Here is a 21,316-nt window from a genome sequence, read left to right on the forward strand (position 1 = left end):
ATCCCTTGCTTTGTTTTGTTTTAATGTTTATGTCACACAGTTTGTTACATGACCTGTTAGCTATTCTTAAAATTAAGTATAATTACATTTAATTTAACTAATATTTTTAAAGAAAAGTTCACTTAATTATAGCTAATTCCTTGTTTATCTGCTCTGTTCATTTGGAGGATGGCTTAAGAAGGTACTATGGAGCTATTGCACGTAAGAAAATTCGATTATTCAGGTAAATGGAATCACTGTTATTTCCCAGTTCTCCAGAAATAACTAATTGATTCATGAAAAATTAAACAAACGTTCAGTTTGAGGCATATTCCTGATAGGCTGCATGGAAAATATTTTTGGAATGTTGGAGCAGAACATTCAAGAACATGTTCCAGAGTATGGGGTTGTAAGTGAAAGGGAACAAAATACCTATTGCGGTTTTGTAATGCTTCCAGTTTTACCAGATAGTTGTCTTCATTAAAATCTGGGAGCCTTATCCTCACCTTTCATGCTGGATTTAATATTCTAATGTATTGAAAGGATAATGCTGGAATTTAGTTATCAGCACAAGGTACATTTTAGCAATCACAGTTCTGTATTTTTCATTGATTGTTATTACAGTGATTGTTCATCACATTTGTAAACAAAATTAACATTTATAAACAGTAATTTAAAAATATTTGGTTAGGGTAGTTTAAACCTATGTGGAAGTGTAGGACGCTATTTGAAATCCACGTATTTCCTTAATTTACTTTTGGCCTTCTTTCCATTTGTTTATATTACCTTCAGGAGATATGCTGTCCTAAAGAAAGAAACCAATTTCATACCTGATTTCTGGAACATTAGCAACCAGGTACAATTTATATTATTTGTAGATTGATATCTTTCAGGTAAATTGGATCATTTAGTGCAGGATGAGCAGTCTTTTTAAAGTTAGGACCAATTTTTAAAATTTTGCCCTCAACTGCAAGGGATGTAGAAGTGATGTTACAGGAAGTTCCAGGGCTAGAAAGTCTCTGCCTTTCTTACCACACACACCATTTTGGGCATTTTTAAGGGCATAGAAATCTTCTTTTTGTAAAAAAAGGGGAGGGGGCGGGGGTGGCATATTCTTGAGAAGCAGGAAAAATGAAGCTGTTTTTAGAAACCCTAAGCTGGCGAATCATGATTTAATTTTTTTTAAAAAAACATCAAAAATCTAGTGCTCAGTATTACATTTTTGTAATATTCTTCTGTCCTACCTACCAAACTTGGTTTACTTATTATCAGAATTGTTTTAAAATTAACAAGTTTTATATAATGCTGATAGCACAGATGACAGCAGGTATGTTTTATAGGACTGATTTTATGAGAAAGTGATAGAAAGAAAAATCTTCCGTCAGAGGCATGTAATACAGAGAAGTGTCAGGATTTTTTATACATGTTCCTAATGTGCTAACTGTACAGATGGTGGCAATTCTATATTTTTTAAAATTAGCTCTATTGCATTGAATTCAGTCAACTATGATTCTGACCACATTTTGGGGGTCCAGATTTCATCCATTACTTACTGCAGGCTTCTTTAGCTTGGCACTGTCATATATCAACAAGATTGCAACTTAAAGAATGTCCTGTCAACATATGTGTTTAATTTATCAGAGAAACCGATAAGACATTTACAGATAGAGATTTGTATTGCCTTCTTCGTTTAAAAGATCTCAAGCTAGATCTCTATCCTTCTCAGCACAGTAAAGAGGGAAAAAAATCTGTATTTTATAATTGGCTTCCAATTAATTATTGTCTGTTTTAAATTTCAGTTACTCATAATCAAAAACAATGTTACAGCATTGACTTTCTTGGCAGCAAAGCCTGGATGGGAGATATGTATGACTCTAAATCATGTAGGTACTATCCATGTATTTTCTTATAGTAGTCTTACGAATTGTGTGATGTCTTAACTGTTTCTTTAAAAAAACACCTTTTACTTGGAGTAAAGATAACTGAATTCATGGGAAATGACCTAAAGGATTTGTATTGCAAATTGACATGCATTACAGAAGCAGGCAAGTCTCTTTTCTCTCCCTTATCATTCTTTTTTGTTTTCTCCTATTTTTCTTGGTGATGACAATGAAGTCTCTTTCAACCACAAAAAAGATCCACTATCTTCCTTCTGCCCAGTCTCTTACTCTGTGGAGAGCTGTAAAGCTGTCCATCGAATTACAGAACTGTACCCCTTCCCATCATATTCATTTACCAAGAATATAATGCAAACCAAAACATGAATGATCATTGCTAACTATTCAACATTCAAAATGTGTCTTTTAAGTATTTATCAGTTAGGAATAATAAAGGCTGAAAAATGATGTGACCAAGAAACATCACATTCTTTCAGCAACTATAGAAAATACTCTCTACATGCATGGATTTATTTATGTTTATAGTAAGACAATGGAATTGAGATAGAGGTAATGCAAGGTAATTTCTTTGCAGTCCGTAAGATATAACTGTTATGGAGTTGCTATAGACTTTCACTTTTGTAGAATTAAACTAAAAAATGTTAAAAATAATCAACAAAAACATTATTGTTGATATATTGTACTACAATTCGCATTAGTCTTATTTATATAGTTTGTTTTATTTGCTAAGTATAGGACATAAAACGTTTTATTGTCTTAGTAAAAAAAATAGCTAAAATAAATATTCATTAGCTTTCCAGTTAGTAGAAGGTAAACTTAAAAGAGAAGACCCCAAATCTGCAGAAAGCAGTGGCAGAACTTTGATCAGAATTTTCAGAATAATTTCCCCCAATTTAATGTTCTTGATAAGTGTTAAGGTTGCAGATACTGTCCTTCTTGGCTAGTGCATTTTGAAATCCCAACGTATCACATGTGTGAGAGATCAAGCTGAAGTAGATAGTTCTAGTGTATTCACTACAGAGATTCATATGTAAGAATAAAATTAAATAAGGGTCTTCCAGAAGTTCACTATGATTACTAAACATAAAAAATGAATAAGTAGATAATGTAACTTATATTCAGTATAAGGAAGAAAATTATTTCTTGCCCATTAAATGAATAGTATGTAAGTTACATATTAAAGATGCTTCTTTAATATTTCTGTGATACCTATTAAAGTAATAAAACAGGTTAGTGCTATTTCTTGCCTATTAGATCATAACCTGCTTTAGCTTATAAAACTTCATTCTATTTATAATCCCCAAGATTATTAATTCTTCTTTAAGTATTTGAAGCACTTCTTTAAGCACTTAATGTGGCTTCCCACCACATTAAAAGACAAAACAATTGTAAACTAAAGTTCTGCATTCTGTATTGAGACAAGTTTGTGACAAAGGCACTGCAATGCCAGGAGTTCCTAAAGGAAGCCGATTTTATGTCTGGATTTAAACCAAGCACAAAGATAGTTTTGGCTGCTCTAATGGAAACAGTATGGCCCTGTTTAGTATTCATTCATCTCTCAGCGGCTTTTCATGCTATAATCCTTTTGGAGTGCTTGAATGAGCTCAGAGTTTCAGGGGAGGGGCATTATCTGCTGAAATGTTTTTTAGGTGCTACTGTGAGATATCTGATTAGCCCTCTAGAAATTTTCACAAGAGGGAGGAAGGTTCCGTTCTTCACTCTTCTGTGATTTAATACCTATATGAAGTGGTTGGAAAAGTTCATTAGTATTTGTATATGCTGAAGCAATACTTCTCCTTTCCTCTAAGCTTCCACAGCACTTAGACTTATGTACTGCTTCACAGTGCTTTACAGCCCTCTCTAAGCGGTTTGCAGGGTCAGCATATTGCCCCCAACAGTCTGGGTCCTCATTTTACCAACCTCGGGAGGATGGCAGGATGAGTCAAACTTGAGCCTGGTGAAACAGCTGGGAGCAGCTTGCCCTCGGAAGTGGTGGGAGCGCCATCACTTGAGACTTTCAAGAAGAGATTGGACTGCCATTTCCTGCTTGGGCAGGGGGGGTTGGACTAGATGACCTACAAGGTCCCTTCCAACTCTGATTATCTGTTATTCTGCAATTCAGAATTCTGCCAAATTGCAGGTAGCCAGCAGTCTGCAGAAGTAGCCTGCAGTACTGCATTCTTTTTTTTAAAACAAATTTTATTGATTTTCCAAAACAATACACAGACAAACAAAACATAAAATATAATGACATAAGATTTTTTTTTCTAAAAAAACCAATACAACATCTTATTTAAAGACAGAATTATTCCAAGTTATCACATTTCCAAACAAACACAATTTGATATATATATTTACCTTATCTATTCATCTTCATATCTTATCCCGAACTTCTCTTTATTACTTCCTTTCCTTCTATTTATTCAAATTATATCTCTTTAACTTTAGATTGTATACATTTTTTATATCCATCTGTCTTATACATTTTCATTATTCTCTTCCAATACAAAAACAAACAAGACATAAAACATAAAAACATAAAACATCTTTTCTGAAAGTTGCTTGATCCCGGGTTAAAACTCATCGTACAGACGCCCCTTCAAAAATCATGTTCCTTTTATATATCATTCCATATCTTATTACCGTTTTCCATTTTCTATATAGCTTCTTCCTTTTTTTAACTCTCTTAGTTTTATTCTACTTATCTCAGTTCAAGTCATAATACTTATCATTCTTTGTCTGTTCTCAACTATCCATTCATTTTTTCTCTTTAAACAAAACCTCTCCTGTACACTAATTGGAGTATGACGCTTTTAACTCTTTCCCCTAACCTAATAATACTTAATATCACACATAGCTTGTATTGGGATTCTGTTTAGCACATCCTAAAGTCACACAATATATTATATAAAGAGAAAAAGAAAAAAGAAAGAACGACAATAACAAAGAAACAAATTTATAAATATATAATATAGCTAGTACCCCTGTCAAAATCATTTTAATCATACCTATTAATACTTATTTATATCTTAAACATTTTATTCTAAAAATGCCTATAATAACAGAATCTTATGTACCTTACAGAATCCCTTTTTTAATTAAATTTACCCATTGCCTCTAAATAAATGTTGTTTCTTTAAATCTTGCTTCCCATCATTGAGACTTCTCACCCCTTCCTTTCTCCCTTGCTTATTCTTTTCCTTACCCTTTTTACCCCTTTGTCTCTCTACCTCCCTTTTCTTCTTCTGCTTTCCCCCTTCCTGTTGTTTTCTAACCTTATATCCACCTTTCAACTCATTTTTATCTTTTTTGGTTGTTTTTTAGGTTTTAAAATCCCTTTTTCCTTTTCCTCTTCCTTCTTCTCCCCCAATAGAATCACATGTTCATCAAAAATAGTTTCTTCTTTGTCCCAATTATCCTGCTGCGCAATCAATTCTCCATAGGAATGCACCGCCATTTCTAGAGATTGAAAAAGAATATCCAAAGTATCTTTCCAGTCTTGTTCTTCCTTTTTATATTTTAGATATTCAGTTTTAGATTCATCCAAGGGTGATGCCATTATAAAGAGGAAAAATTTTTCCCAAAACAACCACCCGAGTGTTTTTAAACAAAGAAAATTTTTTTTCCAAAAGATGCAAAGTCACCAAACAATCCAGATAGACTATTTCATTTAGCACTTTTTCCCTTCTTCCATTTCTTTTTCTGGGGTTGCTATTAAATCACAAAATTCCAATTAAAATATGTCTTTTTGAAGTCTTATTAATGTTCAAATGGCTCTTTAAAATTCTAGGCAGTCTGCTCCTTATTTTCAACTTCTACTTCATTTTTTTTTCCTCTCCCTTCCCACTCACAGCAAAAGAAATCTTTAAATATTTAGAAATCCATATCCCTTTGGCATTAGCATAGTCTTTAGCATTTAGCATACCTTCAATGCGGGTTTTCCGATTTCTCTCAAAGCTGTTCCGTTTGGAAGGAGAGTGAAAAGAAAAAAAGTTTTCTCTTTAATATCCATTCACTGCTTACTCAGTCTGGGAACAATGTGTCTTTAGTAGGTGTTAAATACCAGGATACTTTCACTGTTCCTTTGTCCCGGTCAGCAAAATCACTTTCACTTCTTCACAAACTCCTCCAGCACTTTCTTTTTCCGGCTGAGCTCTTCTATGTGGCGGCCATTAGAGACCGCTGCTCAGCTGCCATCGGAGAGGGAGATTTAGCCGGCTAGGGAAGAGAGATGAGATGTCTCTTGTCCCTGCCAGAACCCCCCAGTCTTCACCACCTTCTACAAAGGTGGCTTAGCCCCGAAGCCAAATGGCTCGGGGCACTCAGGCAGTGAACACAGGCAGAGACCGCGCACAGTCACGGATTCCTGCCTGCACCGAAGCACCACAAGCCGCAAGGAGTCTGCAGTACTGCATTCTAACCACTACACCACTGAGGCACTTAGGATGTTCAAAGAGTTTGCCTGTGTCTTCATATCTGATGGGAGTAGATGGGGAAGAACAAGGTGAAGCTGAATTCAGATAAGACAGAATTGTTGCTTATTCCAGAGACTCATTTCCAAGAGTTTCTGAAGCATTGCATCTTTAAAGATCTATGCACTTCAACTCCATAATTCCCCAGTGTGCTATTGTTATTAAAAACTAAGTATACAGGGACATCTTAAAAAACATATCCACCTTAAACTTGCATTCAAACATGCTAATATATGATATAGTTTGAAAATCTTCTTTTGACAAAACCTTTTCATTTTGTTAGTTTCTCCCTCATATAAAATAAGGTATTGGTGATAAGTTTGTATTCCTATTCATAAGTGGGAATACAAAGCAAGTCTTCAGCAAACTATTTTAAAGGTTAGTCAGATTATTATGAAGAGGTTATTCCCAATAGAAATCTTATTTTCATCTCCATATCTATGCTATTCCTTCTATTGTTAACATTTCTTTTATCAAAGTAAAACTGCTACTTCACACTGGATGCTATTTTTCTATTTATTTGTTCTCTTTGCACAATTCCTCAATCTATATATCTGGTTCTGATATATAGATATATATTTTATAAAAGCTGAATAAATGTCACAATGTTATATTTTATTGTTGTATGATACTTGACTTAATCCTTTTTAGGGAATGGTATGTACTTATTTGGGGATTGCTTTTTAACGCTAATTGATTTGTAACTTTAGCATAATTCAGCATTAAAAATACATTTTCCCCTAGACAAAAATGTATACTCTGGAGGAGGAAAATGCTCTGTCAATCAAGGTTGAAATGCAACTACAGATACCTTCGAAACTGGCATTCTTCCTTTTATCTAACTTCTCACTTCATAAGCATTGGACTAAATACTACTTGTAAGCATAATTTTGTATCATTTAGTATCAGTTTTACAGCCTTGGTTTTTTAAAAAGCTGGCATTTTGACAAATCTTCGATAATGTGGACTCGTTTAAGGAGAATAGAAATAAAGAAGGTTGAGTGTGGTATGTGAAATCATAGCGATATTTTAATTTGAAATACAAAGCAATCTAAGTCTAAACATTTTGTGATGAAAGAAATAGACATACCTAAAAAAGACAAAATATATTTTAGGGAGTTTTAGCAAACATAGATACACATATTAGACTGTAATCCCTCATGGGGCATGTAAGCAGCAAATGCCTGCAGAAATAAAATTCAATAAAGCTAAAAGGAGCTTGGATTCACAAACAAGCCAAAAGGAACAGGAGCTTGAAAAAATGATCATACAGTATAAGATAGTGGAGAAGGGGTTGAGCTCTTCCACTCCTATTTTGCCTGAGTGTTGTCTTCAATAGGTAACTGCATTCAAATGCATTAAGTGGCAGTCCAAGGCAAGTAAAGGGATAGGAAACATCTGGCCACCATGAATTAATTTAAGTCTCCAGATCTAGATTAATTAGATCCCAGGGTTTTGAGAGATCTCTCCCAGGCATTTATTGTATTTTTTTAATTTACACTCAGGATCCAAAATATTCTTTGCAGTGCACAGAAAAAAAAAAGTACATCATCATCATCTAAAACGGGTGTCAAATTCGTGTCGTCATGGCATCGTCAAGTGACATTTCACAACTTTCTCCTTCCACTAAACTGGGTGTGGGTGTGGCCAGCACGTGACACATCTGGCCCACAAGCTGTGAGTTTGACAGCCCTGATCTAAAACTTCAGCAAGAAATCAACAGTTCCTTAACCAGCCTAGCAGTTAGGCCCAGTAATAGTAAAAATAAACAAAATAAGGCATAAAACAAAGCAGAACTGGTTAAACAATCTCTTTAGTTTTTCATGCTTATTTCTTTAAAAACAAAAAAGGCTAAGACTGTAGGTTCAACACATGTAACTGGAAATAAAAGTGATTTTCACCAATTGAAATCTAAAGGTTACAAAATGTCTGTTATGTAATCAGTGATACCCAAAGCTCTAAACTCCATTTCTATATCCCTTATATGCTTGTAGAAATTGTAGAGTCGTGGAGTGTGTGACTGAAGAGGACAAAATATACCACATTACATCTCTTTAGTTTTTCATGCTTATTTCTTTAAAAACAAAAAAGGCTAAGACTGTAGGTTCAACACATGTAACCGGAAATAAAACTGATTTTCACCAATTGAAATCTAAAGGTTACAAAATGTCTGTTATGTAATCAGTGATACCCAAAGCTCTAAACTCCATTTCTATATCCCTTATATGCTTGTAGAAATTGTAGAGTCATGGAGTGTGTGACTGAAGAGGACAAAATATACCACATTACATCCTCAGCATCAGCTAACGGAAATAAACCCAGAGATTTTTTAATTCTTGTGTCTCAAAGGAAACCTTCTAATACAGAGTAAGTATAAAATGTGAAAATCTTTATATATATATGTATATTTTCGTAGATTTTCACGGGTACAGGTATGTAGGTCTAGGTGTGTTCGGGTCTTTTCCCGTGTAAGATTAAGAGTTTCTTGGCGACGTTTCGGCGAGGTCCCACTCACCATCCTCAGGCTGGTGCTTTCGGATTCGTGCTAGTGCAAGCAGTGTGTGATAGGAGCTGCCGTCTCTCTATAAATACTGGGGGTGGGGCTGGTGTGCTGGGCTGGTTGGCTGCGCTGCTGCCTCTTGATTGGTTGATGGAGTTAATGTTGGTATAATCTCCACAAACACAATACCAGGACCGCCTTTGGCACTGACCAAAAAATAGCCAACATCCTAAGAAACCCCAAAGACAAGATCCAGCTAGAAAAGCAAGGAGTTTATGAAATACCATGCAGCAATTGCCCAGCCACATACATTGGACAAACCAACAGGAGAATAAATGCACGCATGGCAGAACACAAAAACGCAATCAGAAGAGAAGAAAATACTTCCTCCCTCTTCCAGCACCTTAAAGCCACAGGACATGAAATTAATTTCGAAGGAACCAAATTAATATCCAACACTGAACACTCCAGCAAGAGAATAAGCAGGTAAGCCATTGGGATAGAGAAACACCCCCATAACATGAATAGACGGGACGATACCTCCCGCCTACCAGACATCTGGAAGCTAGGCCTCACCAACAAACGAGTCCCAGCCACGAAAATGAACACCGGACCCAAAACAACACGGGACACCACCGCCAATCCCCCTCATCAGACCCAGGCACAAGCCCATCCTATAAATGAAGAACAACCACCATCCAGAAAACAGACCACAGCTGCTTCGCCAGCTGTCGCACCCCCGACCCCAAAACCAAACAAGCTGACACACGTCAAGAACACAGACCCAGACCCCAAACTCGAAGCCAGACTAAAACCCAGAATGCTACATCACAGCCACCCACTCAGGACATCACATTAGAAAACTCAGGAAATTATACCACAAGAACTCAAGAAGTTGCAACACAGCAAATGTTGTGATATCACAGCACAAGGCCAAGGATACCACAGCAATAAATCTCACAAGGTCATCACACAACCCATTACCCAAGCCATTACTACACAGGAGGCTAATGGAAAAGAGATCAAAACACAAACGACCCAGGAGATTACAATGCAGGACCCAGGATACCACAACAAAAGAACTCGCAAGCTCATCACACAACCCATTACCCAAGCCGTTAAAACACGAGAGGCTAATGTAAAAAAGATCACTACAAAACAAACGACCCAAGAGATTACAGCACAAGATCCAGGATATCTCCACAACAAAACTCACAAGGGCATCACACAGCCCGTTATACCAACATCAACTCCATCAACCAATCAAGAGGCAGCAGCGCAGCCAACCAGCCCAGCACACCAGCCCCCACCACCAATATTTATAGAGACGGCAGCTCCAATCACACAGTGCTTGCACTGGCACAAAGCCAAAAGCACCAGCCTGAGGATGGTGAGTGGGACCTCGCTGAAACATTGCCAAGATACTCTTAATCTTACACAGGAAAAGACCTGAACACACCTCGACCTACATATATATATGTTCGACTGTTCGACTCACAGACGAACACAATACAAAAGCCTGATGAGGGCAGATGAGATTCTGCCAAAACGTTGCTACAACTTTAAAAGCACAACTATAATGACGTGGGAAAATACCCGAACAAAGCTGAATACCATACATGTAAGTACACACGAAAACTTAAGAAAACATTGTGTGTACACACATACACATACATGCACACACAGACAGTATATATCGCAATAGCAATAGCACTTAGACTTATATACCGCTTCAGTGTGTTACAGCCCTTTCTAAGTGGTTTACAGAGTCAATATATTGCCCCCAACAATCTGGGTCCTCACTTTATCCACCCTGGAAGGATGGAAGGCTGAGTCAACCTTGAGCCTGTGAGACCCGAACTGTCAAAGTACTGGCACCTGGCAGGGGTGGGATGCTACCGGTTCTGCCCGGTTCTATATAACTGATAGCTCTGAAGAGTAGCAGAAACTGAACCGGTTCTGTTTGTTGCTGTTTGGCCTGCCCACCCTCCTGGGCTCTTACCTCTCCTTTATTTCTTGCTTTTTCAACCTCAGCTGCTTTGCACAGCACAGCACAGCTGAGGTTGAAAAAGCAGGAAATAAGTGGTTTTTCAAATGCTGCGCACAGCGCTTTTCAGCTATCTGAGTGGCATAGCTTAAGTGTGTTACATGCGTGCCCGCCTGATGCGCACAAAACGTAGTCACCAAAGCTGTAGTAACACCAGCTGAATCCCACCCCTGGTGATCAGAAATAGCCTGCAGTGCTGCATTCTAGCCACTGTGCCACTCTTACATCTCTCTCTCTGTGTGTGTGTGTGTGTGTGTGTGTGTGTGTGTGTCTCTGTGTTTATGTGCATTGCAGACAGCCTTGTTTATATATATAGAATGTCTTAGAGTTTCTTAGATTCTTGATCCCTCCTTTTGGAATTCTGATGAGCCATGGGCTACTATCCCAGCAAACCAATCTTTGGGCTACAACTGTATACTTAATTCTTCATTTAATCATTTCTTTAGTAATGCATTATAGAGTTATTCAGTGCTGCAAATTGTCAAGATGTAGTCCTGTGCAGCAGTAGGTGTTTTTAGGAAAACACTCTTTGCTACCAGTCTATGCTCATTATAACTATCATTCTTTTGTCCACTTAATGTGCAGCTTCATAAGCAAAGACCTTTATCTTGCCTTAACTAAAATTACTAGCTGTTGCCTTCATGCTATAAACTGACTTTTTTTTGTCCTTAACAATCACACTACATTTATTCAATGTAGAGATCCTTACATAATAGCGGTGAAATCAATTGCTGTAACAGCTGCTTCGCCTGCTCATCAGAACTACCACCAAAATGAAATCCAGTGTGCAGGATTCCTGATCCACACCCATGACGATTCCTCTTTGGTAAGTGGTTTATAAGTTTTGGTTTCTTCCTTTTTTCCTCCCTCATTGATAGAAAAATAATTTAACTCAAGACAACAGCACATGTAGCTGTGATTCTGTTTTCACCTAGAAAAATTATTCTAATGGAGAGAGTAAAGTGCTGAGTGGACTTACAATTCCTGTCTATTTCTCACCAGTATTTGTGGGTTTTTTCAAAATGTCCTTAGATATTCTTGATGATTATGATAGAAATATTTACCAAGTCCACTGTGAATTAGACTTGGTTTTTATAGTATTTGACACACAATCATGTTTTATTTTAAAATTATCTCCATGATTTTATATAGAAGACCATTCAAAAATTTCCTTTTAATCATTTTTAGAACTGTTACATAAATATTTGAGATACTTATATATTAGTTTACAAGCTACAAAAGAAAGGGGATGATGCAATTTGAAAAACATTTCAAATTAAAAGCTTAATAGTAGCATCTGTGTGAATAAGTTGTTTTTTGGGGTGCAGAAATATTTAAATTTCCTTTCCATATAATTTTTCATATTTTAAAGTCATTCTCTCATCTCACAAAATCTTTTGAGATTAGGTGGGCCAAACCCTCTGTTTGATCATCAGTGAACTTTCATATCTAAGCATAAAGTTACATTTGGCCTTCCAATGAACACCAGTGTACAAATAATGGAGCCCTTAGGAAGTGATTGAAACAAATATGCCTGTTGTGTTTAGAAAGAAGTCACTAGAATCATCCATATTTAGTGCAGTGTGATAATGATAGTGCTGGTTATAGCATGGATTAAATCACAATGACTGTTTCTATATTTTAAAGGTTTCTGTCTTCATCCATGGTGTACATAATATTATGCCTTATTTTGCTGGAAACCTTGCTTGTCTATGGGCATCGATAGAAGATATCGCATCTATGTGCATCCAGTTCTTAGAATCAGAAAGCAGCAAAATGAGTTACATTTAATGCACCATTACTGAAAATGATAAAAATCAGTGAAAACTTGGTAGGTGAAGTTTCAATCTAACAAAGCAATTTCCATCTACTTATTTGAAATCATCACTATGACAATTGCAGTATCACCCAAGGCTAACATCTAACCATCTTCTAAATTTTACAAAAACCCTTGTAAATGCAATTATATTATTACATTTTAAATATTAGTTTAGATGCAAATGTTTATTTTAAAATGAACTTAAATCTGCTATTTATTATAACGTGTATCAGGACAGTCCGGACCATATATGTTTCACAATCTTGCAACTGTATTTCTGTGCAGGTCACTTTAGCACATGTTCTGTATAATGAACTAGGAGACTTAAAAATGTTAGCTTTAATAAAAATGACTATTAATTATAATTTTATAATGACTGATCAATATAATGAAGTCTATACAACATTCTGAGCCATCACTTATTTAGAAATTGCATTTTTCATAAGCAAATATTCGCTTAATGGCATAATGAGCAACCAAAATTCCAATTCCAGTTGTGGTCTAAATTGGGTTAAATTGGCCAAGTGATTATGTAATATTTGGAAAGATTTCCTTCCAGTTCAAAACTAATCGGCCAATTAAACAATTTCTAGCATATCATATTTAAAGGCTTTTCATTCTTCCGCAGGCTCTTTCCATTTAGGGTGGATTTTATCACTAGATCAATACTTAAAAGACAATGTGTCATTTTGAGATCTCCAAAAGCTTACAGTTTTTATTTTAAGTCATATATCGAGAAGTAGTTATAAAGAAGAAGAGTGGTCAAAAGTTAACAATCTTAGGTACTTTTGGTTTTCCTTTTTGTGGTCCAGGATTTTCTAGAACTTCTTGATAATCTGCACTCATTCCTTTCATCCACCGACCAACAGTTACTGCTCGATCTACGGAAGGGGGGGAGGGGGGCGAAAAAAATGTATGATAAATCAACTGTCTTTCATTCCAGGATACAGTTCAGTAATTTGCTGCAATAGTGATTGCATATTTTCTTTATGTTAAAGTTAGATGAAATTATAATAAGCCTTCTAAGAATTCAAGTTGATTAAAAATATCAGTTAGTATTGATACTTTCTAACATTTCCAGCTTTTACACACAATTGATACACCAAAATCTACAATGTTATTTATTTTATTCCAACTTTATTCTTTCTATTCAAAAATAAATCTGATGTAGATGACTCCTCCAAAAATTTGCAACAAGAATTCCACAATGCGTGGCTAATCAGTTTCATGATACTATTACTATGAACATGATATTGCACTTCTGAAATTCCTCAGTTCCAACTATACACACACACACACACACACACACACACATATATGTAGTCCTCAACTTACAACCACAATTAATCCCAAAATTTCTATTGCTAAGTGAGACAGTTGTTCAGTGAAGTTTGCCCGGTTTTATTATCTTTCTTGCCACAGTTGTTCAAGTGAATCACTGCACTTGTAAAGTTAGTAACATGGTTGTTAATTGAATATGGCTTTTCCATTGACTTTGTCAGACATCACAAAAGATGATCACATGACCCAAGGACACTGCAACCATCATAAATCTGAGTCAGTTGCCAACCATCTGAATGTTGATCACCTAACCATGGAGATGTTGCAACGGTCATGAGTGAAAAACAGTCATAAGTCACTCTTTAGTGTTATATCTTTGAATGGTCACTAAATGAATGTTGTAAGTTGAGGGCTACCTGTATATATGGAGAACAAGTGTTGTTTTCCAGCTGTAACAGGTGATATGTCTTGGAACATATTTAAATAGAATAGATATCAAGTGACCTGTTAAAAATTGAATAATTTTGAGTAACATATTAAACAATACAATCTGAAACAAGGATGGTTCAGTGACTTCTGTAATTATCTAGCCGGAGTTCATTACAGAAAGCTCTCTACATATAACTCTGCCTTCTTAACAAACAGAAATTCTAAGTTTCTACCTGAGTTTTGATTTTCTGGACAGTCTCTTTTAAAGTGCTCCACAGATCCACAAATCCGACAAGATCCTCCTATGAAAGCATAAATATCAACAACTGAATTTAATGCAATATATATGAATTACACTGTGCCATGTATGTTAATTTTGTACCAAAGGTGCTTTTTCAAGAGATAAATGGATTTTCTGTTTTTTCTTTGAAGATGTTTCACTTCTCATCCAAGAAGCTTCTGAAGTTCAGAAACATCTTCAAAGAAAAAACAGAAAGTCCATTTTTCTCTTGAAAAAGCATCTTTGGGACAACCATGACCTGGATGACTGAGAATCTCCATAGACATGTTCATTTATTTATTTTAATGAAACATAAATGCAATGGGGAGAATGGTTGTTTTTTTTTTAATGTATCTGCCAATGAAAATTACAATGTATTCTACTTTAAGAAAAAAGTTGGATAAATTGGATAAAGGAAATGCAAATTCACTATATTTATCCTATTTAAATTCTGATAAATTTCTGACATTCTAAAGATATAAGTTAAACAATCATCCCAGGATTGCTTTGTCAATTACTGTTCTAACACCCATTATAATGTTTCCATTCCTGGAAAATCTATATAATATAAATAGAATGTACTACTGAAAGTTCACTTAAATTATTTACCTTGTATTGTCTTTACTGAAACTTGTCAAACATGTCCAGCACGTATTATTTAAATATATGGTAAAAGATGCACTAAGTAAGCACAATAAAATAATATACAGATGTGAACCTCTAACTCTCCAACTATATTAAGATAATTTCAAAACTTTTCCTGTTGCTGCAGATTACATGATTTTAATTTGAAAAGATAAATAAAACCTACATTTATGTTCTAATCTTGAAAGAGGATACTGTGGTGTGGGGTTTTTTTGGAATAGAACACAGCAAAGATCATTGGATGTTGCTACTGTGTAAAATAATGGTATAAAGTATTTTCTTGCAGAATTTTTCAAGAGAATTTGTAGAATTTATTTAAAAAAGGAGATTTACACAACCTATTCCTTGATAAAGCAATTGCATTCACCCAAAGTGTCAAGATAAGAAAAATATTCTGAAGCATGTCAACGATCTATTTTAAAAAAACAAAAAACAATGGGATTTCAGGGGAGAGGGGAATTGGCCTTACCTTCAGCATAAAGTCCTTTAGGATTATCAGGACATGACTTTGAGAGATGGCCCGTTTCCCCACAAATAAAGCATTTTGCATATGGAAATTCTCCTGAAAGAAATTCATATAGTTTGTGTCATGAAGGAAATACATTAAGATTTTGTAAATCATCATAATCCTAACATGGAATATTTAAATCAATATTACCCTCATAATTGGTGGCATTTATTGTGCTGAGAACCACAGTTATTATACATACCAAGAGCTGGATCTATTTTTGCTTTGCATTTGTTAATTTCATGTTCAGTGGAGCCACATCGGTAACAAATTCCGGTTCCCATGTCTTGGCTTTCAAGGACAGCTGGACAATCTGCAACCCCGTGGCCTGGTTTTCGACAGTGGAAGCATACCTTCGACGGTACAAGGAGAATTACCATGTGAATTCGTTATGGACTTAAAGCAATATCTTTTTACACTAGCCACTTTTCAACCTAAACTTACCATGACATATTATAAGTGGGAACCACACATATATATATAATCAGATACCCTCCGAATAGAAATGCTTCAGAGAAACGATATTTTTTTCAGAAGACTTCCTCTTCACAGCACTCTGAATCCATTACTATTCACTTCCACACTAATTACATTTGCATTTTATTAAAAAAATTCTTCTTGTAATTTAACCCTTACTCTGAAATTAAGATTAGTTGAAGTGAAAAGCTATTTATCTCACCTGATCATATAATTAACATATAATCCAACATCATTTTGCAAGAAAAACATCCTACAATCATATATATTTGAACAGAATGGTAAAAGTTCCAGAATATAACTCTGCATTTATCTAACACTAAAGGTAAAATTAGACATAGTAATGAGTAGGCCAGAACAAAAAAAAATAACATTGATTACATATTATTTAAATGTCATTAAAATTAAATATATTCAATGTGATTAGTTTATTTAAAAGTTTTCCCTTCCATTAAAAATTACAATCTGGTTATAGCTTGTGAAAGTCTTTAGAGGCTACAGGTAAGATTTTAACAAATTTCGTGGACTAATATACACGTGTCTCTGGTTTAACTCATTTCTGTATAAGAACTTTCTTATGACCATCTGCTACTGTGAATTTCTTACAGAACATAGAAACTGCATATTAAACAATATTGAGTAAACCAATGCACCACTGAACAAATAAACCTGAGTTCACACTTAAGGCACAAATGATTAGGGTCAAATTAGCCCTACTTTGTACACATTAGGCAAAGATTCCACTCTAGAAAAGGCTAATGCTGGGAAAGGTGGAAGGAAAAAAATGACAACCATCAGCATTGTGGACTGACTCACAGTGATGATGGGTCAATGTTAGGTAAAGATCATCATGGAGAAAATCTGTATGTGGTCACTAAGAGTCAACAGCAACTTGATGGCATGCAATCAACAATCAATACTGAACACATTTTTTTCTTTCCAGTACTGCTCCATCTTCTTGCACTCTGTCTGGCCCTGATGTATCCTCACAAAGATGAAACAACAAATAAAAGTTAGACGATTAAGCAAAGTTACTGTCAGGCTATGGCAATTTATTTTTATCAGTCAGAAAAGACTTGCTAGATAGAGTGGGACACAACTGTTCATGCTTGAAACTAGACTGAATTTATCATTTTGTACTTTTACAAATAAAAGCCTCCTGTAGACTCAGCCTATGGTAGAAAACATAAAATCAGCTTAGAGAATATAAGTGCCAAATTAACAATTTTATGTGCCAATTGTTCAGAGCAGGTTATTTTTTAGAAACAACATGTAATATTCTTGAAAAATATCCAACTGGGGAAAAAACCAGTAAATTGTTTTTATTCAATCTCCATTGGCTGCAGTCCCTATTTGCACTTTAAGAAAGTATTACACAGTGGAAAAAAAAGAAAAACGAGAATATCTTACCATTATATTCTTCTTAATTTCTTGGCGCTTCACTCTCCTCTGTTCTCGCCGCTTGTCCTTTTTCAAAGCTGTTGCTATTTCTTCTTTTGCCTGATGACTATCGATCAACTGTCCATTGTGCAACATTTGTGAGTTCTGTTTTAAGTATTCCATAAAGCCATTGACATCTTCATTCAGGTAGTCCTTTTTCTTCTTATTCTTCTTTTTCAACTGGTTGTTCTTTAAAGAAAATATATCTGAAGAGCTCTGCTTTTTATTTGTTTGTACGGTTCCAGCAGCCCCATTTTTCAGATCATCCCATGGTGTTGCATCTAGGGCCTTCTTGTTATGTGTGACCCTTGCTCGAGCAAATCTTGTCATGGCTTCATCCAAATGTTCCTACAAAATCCACATGTTTACTGCCATTGATAAATTCAATCTGATTATAATAGTCATAAGTGCATAAAAATATCAGGTTATGAAAACCATGATTTACTGTATTTCTTCCTTCAAAATCTTATACTAGCAAAAGGCAGCAGGCTATTCTATAATACTTCCTGATTATCTGTTTTTAATTTGCAGAGGAATTTTGACATAGCATCTCAATATTTAATCAATGAGGTAACAATCATCTGATCACTGTATGAGGAAAATGAAAGTAATTGTGAGCCAATAGCAGGAAAAGTTTCTAACACTTAATTATAGAAGCACATAACGTGTCACAAATTTTACTGTACATTTCATTCCAAAAGTAGCAAAAATGTAGCAGATGCTTTGTAGAGCATGATGGTCATGGGGAACCAGAGCTTTCTAAACGGCATAGACTGCAAGGCTCCAGACCTATTGTTATGGAAAATGGTGGGAAAATCCTTTGGTTTATAACTTTAAATACATTATAGCAGGTATGTGGAGCTTGTTCCACCAAGAAATACTCTATGCCTTTTAGCACAAAGGCCATATGTAGTATAACAGACTGAGGAAAGGGCTCAGTCCAGTTTGGAACTCAATTAGGTCTCTGATAATAAAAACTGTTAAGGTGCTTCACCCCCAAAGGAGCCCCTGAAGATGAGAACTGTCTGTTCCTCTTCTCAGATGACCAGCCTGCCTCACCAAACACACCGATAAACCTTGTGAGATTTGTGCGACTTTAAAGTAATAGCCCTTAGAATAAAATAATATTAGGTAGTAGAATTGCAGGTAATAGCAACAAATACTGGGGCAGTGAGTATACAATCAATAACACAGCAAAATACAGTGAATATAATTAACACAGTAAGAAATTACTGTTTATGTTAGGTAATATCACTTAGATTGAGTGTTCTAATGTCTCTAATGCTAAAGGACCGAACCAAGGCACAATCTCTCCCTACCTACTGGTCAGTGGTTAAGTAGCAGCCAATGTACGGGCTCAAAACTTGTGTTAGAGCTCTCAGGTAGAAGACACAAATAAATCAGAGAAAGTGTTTCATGATCAAATGGCCAATCCTACCGACTTCCTTCTGGGCGCTTCCTCTGCAGACTTGGCAAGATGTTTATGGGGCCCATTCCTCTAGACAGAGGTGATAAATCAGGAAACAGCAACTGGATCAGGAGTCCATAGCCCAGGATGTAACAGTTCTCTCTAGGAACAACATCTCTCTCCGAAGGTGTCCACAGCCTTAACAGTGTGACCCTCTGCTTCCCTACTCCATGTGAGTCCTTTTTTCCGCCAATAGGTCTTTTTCCTCCAGTTCTTCCCTCCCACTTCTTCCTGTTCTTAGTTCAAAGGGCCAGATTCTAACCAATTGGCGTACTGGCTGATTGGCCTATCAGAAACCAGCTGTTTCTAGCAATTGCCAAAGTTTTTATCTGTATGGAAGTACCTGAGCAGCTCAGAGAGAGAAAGAATAACGAACAGCAGCTATAATTCTGTGTGTGAATTTGTAAGATGAAAACGCTGCTGATAGAGCAGGGTTACACTACTTTTTAAAATGGATAAACAGATGATGCCATCTTTTGATTTAGTGCAATCCAACAAGATAGGCAGCTCTCAATTATAGTTAAAAGAACTGCTCTGCATTTTTCTTCTTCTTGGTAATGTTCTCCGTCATTAGTTTCTCCCCAAAAGGAAAACAAGTTTTCCTCATGGGAATAGATACTGTAAAAAGTTTCATTAATGGTTCTTCAAATATTAAAAAACCAGAATCCAAAGAAAGAATGATTAATCCTAAAGCCCAGTCCACAAACTGGTCAGACTAGGACAGGGGTGTCAAACTCGCAGCCCGTGGGCTGGATATGTCACATGCTGGCCATGCCCACCCCTGGTTTAGGAAAAAAGTTGCGATACTTCGTGAGATGACACGTTGTTGCAAGTATGACACCCCTGGACTAGAATTTCTGAGTAAAGGAATACCCCTAACCACATACACATTTCTTGGCAGAGATGGTATTTGTACTTAATGATAGCTGCTCCATATTTAACCATAATATTCACCAAACTAAGATGGAAGGCAAGTAGTTAACTGGTAAATTATATGCATCCCTCCAGGGAGAACTGCTGCCTGTGTACTTTTTTCATAATGGCACATGTCCAATTTTGTAACTATATCACCAAGTGAGAAAGGAAGCAGAGGCTCACTCATTCTAAACATCTGAAAATTCCTCTGAAAATAGTTAAAACCTTGTAGGCCAGAGTTGAACAGTTTGTTGCCTTACCAATGTTGACTCTAACTCCCATCATCCTATATTATTAATCGTATAGCTTGGGTAGGGCTGAAGGGATTTGACATGCATAACACATGGAACTTTACATACTGCCCTCAGCAAAAGCACACAGCTTTTTGAAAGAAAAGTTGCAGTTGGCCATTCAGTGAATATTGGGAGCTCCCCAAAAACTTTACAAAAAATTCCATTGTAACACTTTAAAAAGAAAACTTATAGGTGCAAATCTTCGTGAAGGGCAGCTTTGGAAACTAAGTTCTGGTACCAGCAACCCGTTTTTGAGGTGAGAAATGACATGCCTTCCTGAAACCGTTGCTTCTCCAGATGTGCTCTATGAAAACTCTCCAAACTTCCAGTCAGTACCGGAATTCTGGATGGGATTTCTGGGTGTCCCGACACATCTGGTGATTCTCTCAGGTTGGAAAGAGTAACACGTGATCAGAGGCTCCTGGCTCTTGTCCCGGGGACCTCGTAGTTGCTCTACAGGATTTCACAGCGAAGATTTTCACAGCCTACCTATAGTTACCGATGAAATGAGCCCAAACTTTCCGGGGAAGCCGAGGAATGCCAGCGGAGCTTCCTGAAACTCGTTCGCCGAAGTCCCCAGAATTTAGGTTGATCCAGATTATAAGGAGTAACTCCACCTTATCTTCCGCCCAGCTTATCTGACTGTCCGGAAGGTGTTTTCCGCACCACGCAGTTGCGCACGGAGAACAGAAAGTGCGGGGGACCAATGCGACAAAACGCCTCCAGAACATTCGAAAACTACAGCCTGTAAAGGAAAGAGCGGCCAGAAAAAGAAAAAAAAAGTCCACATCTGGGCATCGTTCTTCCGGGAGGTGAATGAGGCAGCACTTTTATGACGTTGCCAAGCAAGGGCGGAATCAAAGGG

General features: G+C 36.3%; 2 protein-coding genes across 2 annotated transcripts in view; one reads left to right on the forward strand and one right to left on the reverse strand.

The window, feature by feature from the left end:
- ACOT12 (acyl-CoA thioesterase 12) overlaps window positions 1–13,084 on the forward strand; it is a 32,307-nt gene extending 19,223 nt beyond the window's left edge. The window contains exons 9-15 of the mRNA XM_087927087.1: window positions 168–223; window positions 772–835; window positions 1,779–1,862; window positions 7,094–7,227; window positions 8,585–8,716; window positions 11,596–11,722; window positions 12,544–13,084. Of these exons, the coding sequence (XP_087783213.1) occupies window positions 168–223; window positions 772–835; window positions 1,779–1,862; window positions 7,094–7,227; window positions 8,585–8,716; window positions 11,596–11,722; window positions 12,544–12,687 (741 nt within the window). The 3' untranslated portion in view covers window positions 12,688–13,084. The remainder of the gene's footprint in view (window positions 1–167; window positions 224–771; window positions 836–1,778; window positions 1,863–7,093; window positions 7,228–8,584; window positions 8,717–11,595; window positions 11,723–12,543) is intronic.
- Window positions 13,085–13,120: 36 nt separating this feature from the next.
- Window positions 13,121–21,269, reverse strand: ZCCHC9 (zinc finger CCHC-type containing 9). The gene is made up of 6 exons (XM_026718624.2): window positions 20,941–21,269; window positions 17,746–18,123; window positions 16,061–16,211; window positions 15,820–15,912; window positions 14,659–14,727; window positions 13,121–13,596 (listed from the first exon to the last, which is right to left on the reverse strand). The coding sequence occupies exons 2-6, from the start codon at window positions 18,103–18,105 to the stop codon at window positions 13,478–13,480; spliced, it is 792 nt and encodes a 263-aa protein (XP_026574409.2). The 5' UTR covers window positions 18,106–18,123; window positions 20,941–21,269; the 3' UTR covers window positions 13,121–13,477.
- Window positions 21,270–21,316: the final 47 nt, after the last annotated feature.

Source organism: Pseudonaja textilis, chromosome 2, assembly GCF_049901715.1.
Source record: "Pseudonaja textilis isolate UNSWEBS1 chromosome 2, rPseTex1.2, whole genome shotgun sequence".
In the NCBI taxonomy this organism is placed as follows: Eukaryota; Metazoa; Chordata; class Lepidosauria; order Squamata; family Elapidae; genus Pseudonaja; species Pseudonaja textilis.

Excerpts from the sequence above, each read along its gene's own strand:
- ZCCHC9 (XM_026718624.2), bottom strand. The coding sequence starts at position 18,105 with ATGACAAGATTTGCTCGAGCAAGGGTCACACATAACAAGAAGGCCCTA. Across the intron at positions 15,913-16,060 it reads AAAAATAGATCCAGCTCTTG|GAGAATTTCCATATGCAAAA; the intron begins GTATGTATAATA and ends AATTTCTTTCAG. Across the intron at positions 13,597-14,658 it reads TCCAGAAAATCAAAACTCAG|ATCGAGCAGTAACTGTTGGT; the intron begins GTAGAAACTTAG and ends CCCCTTCCGTAG.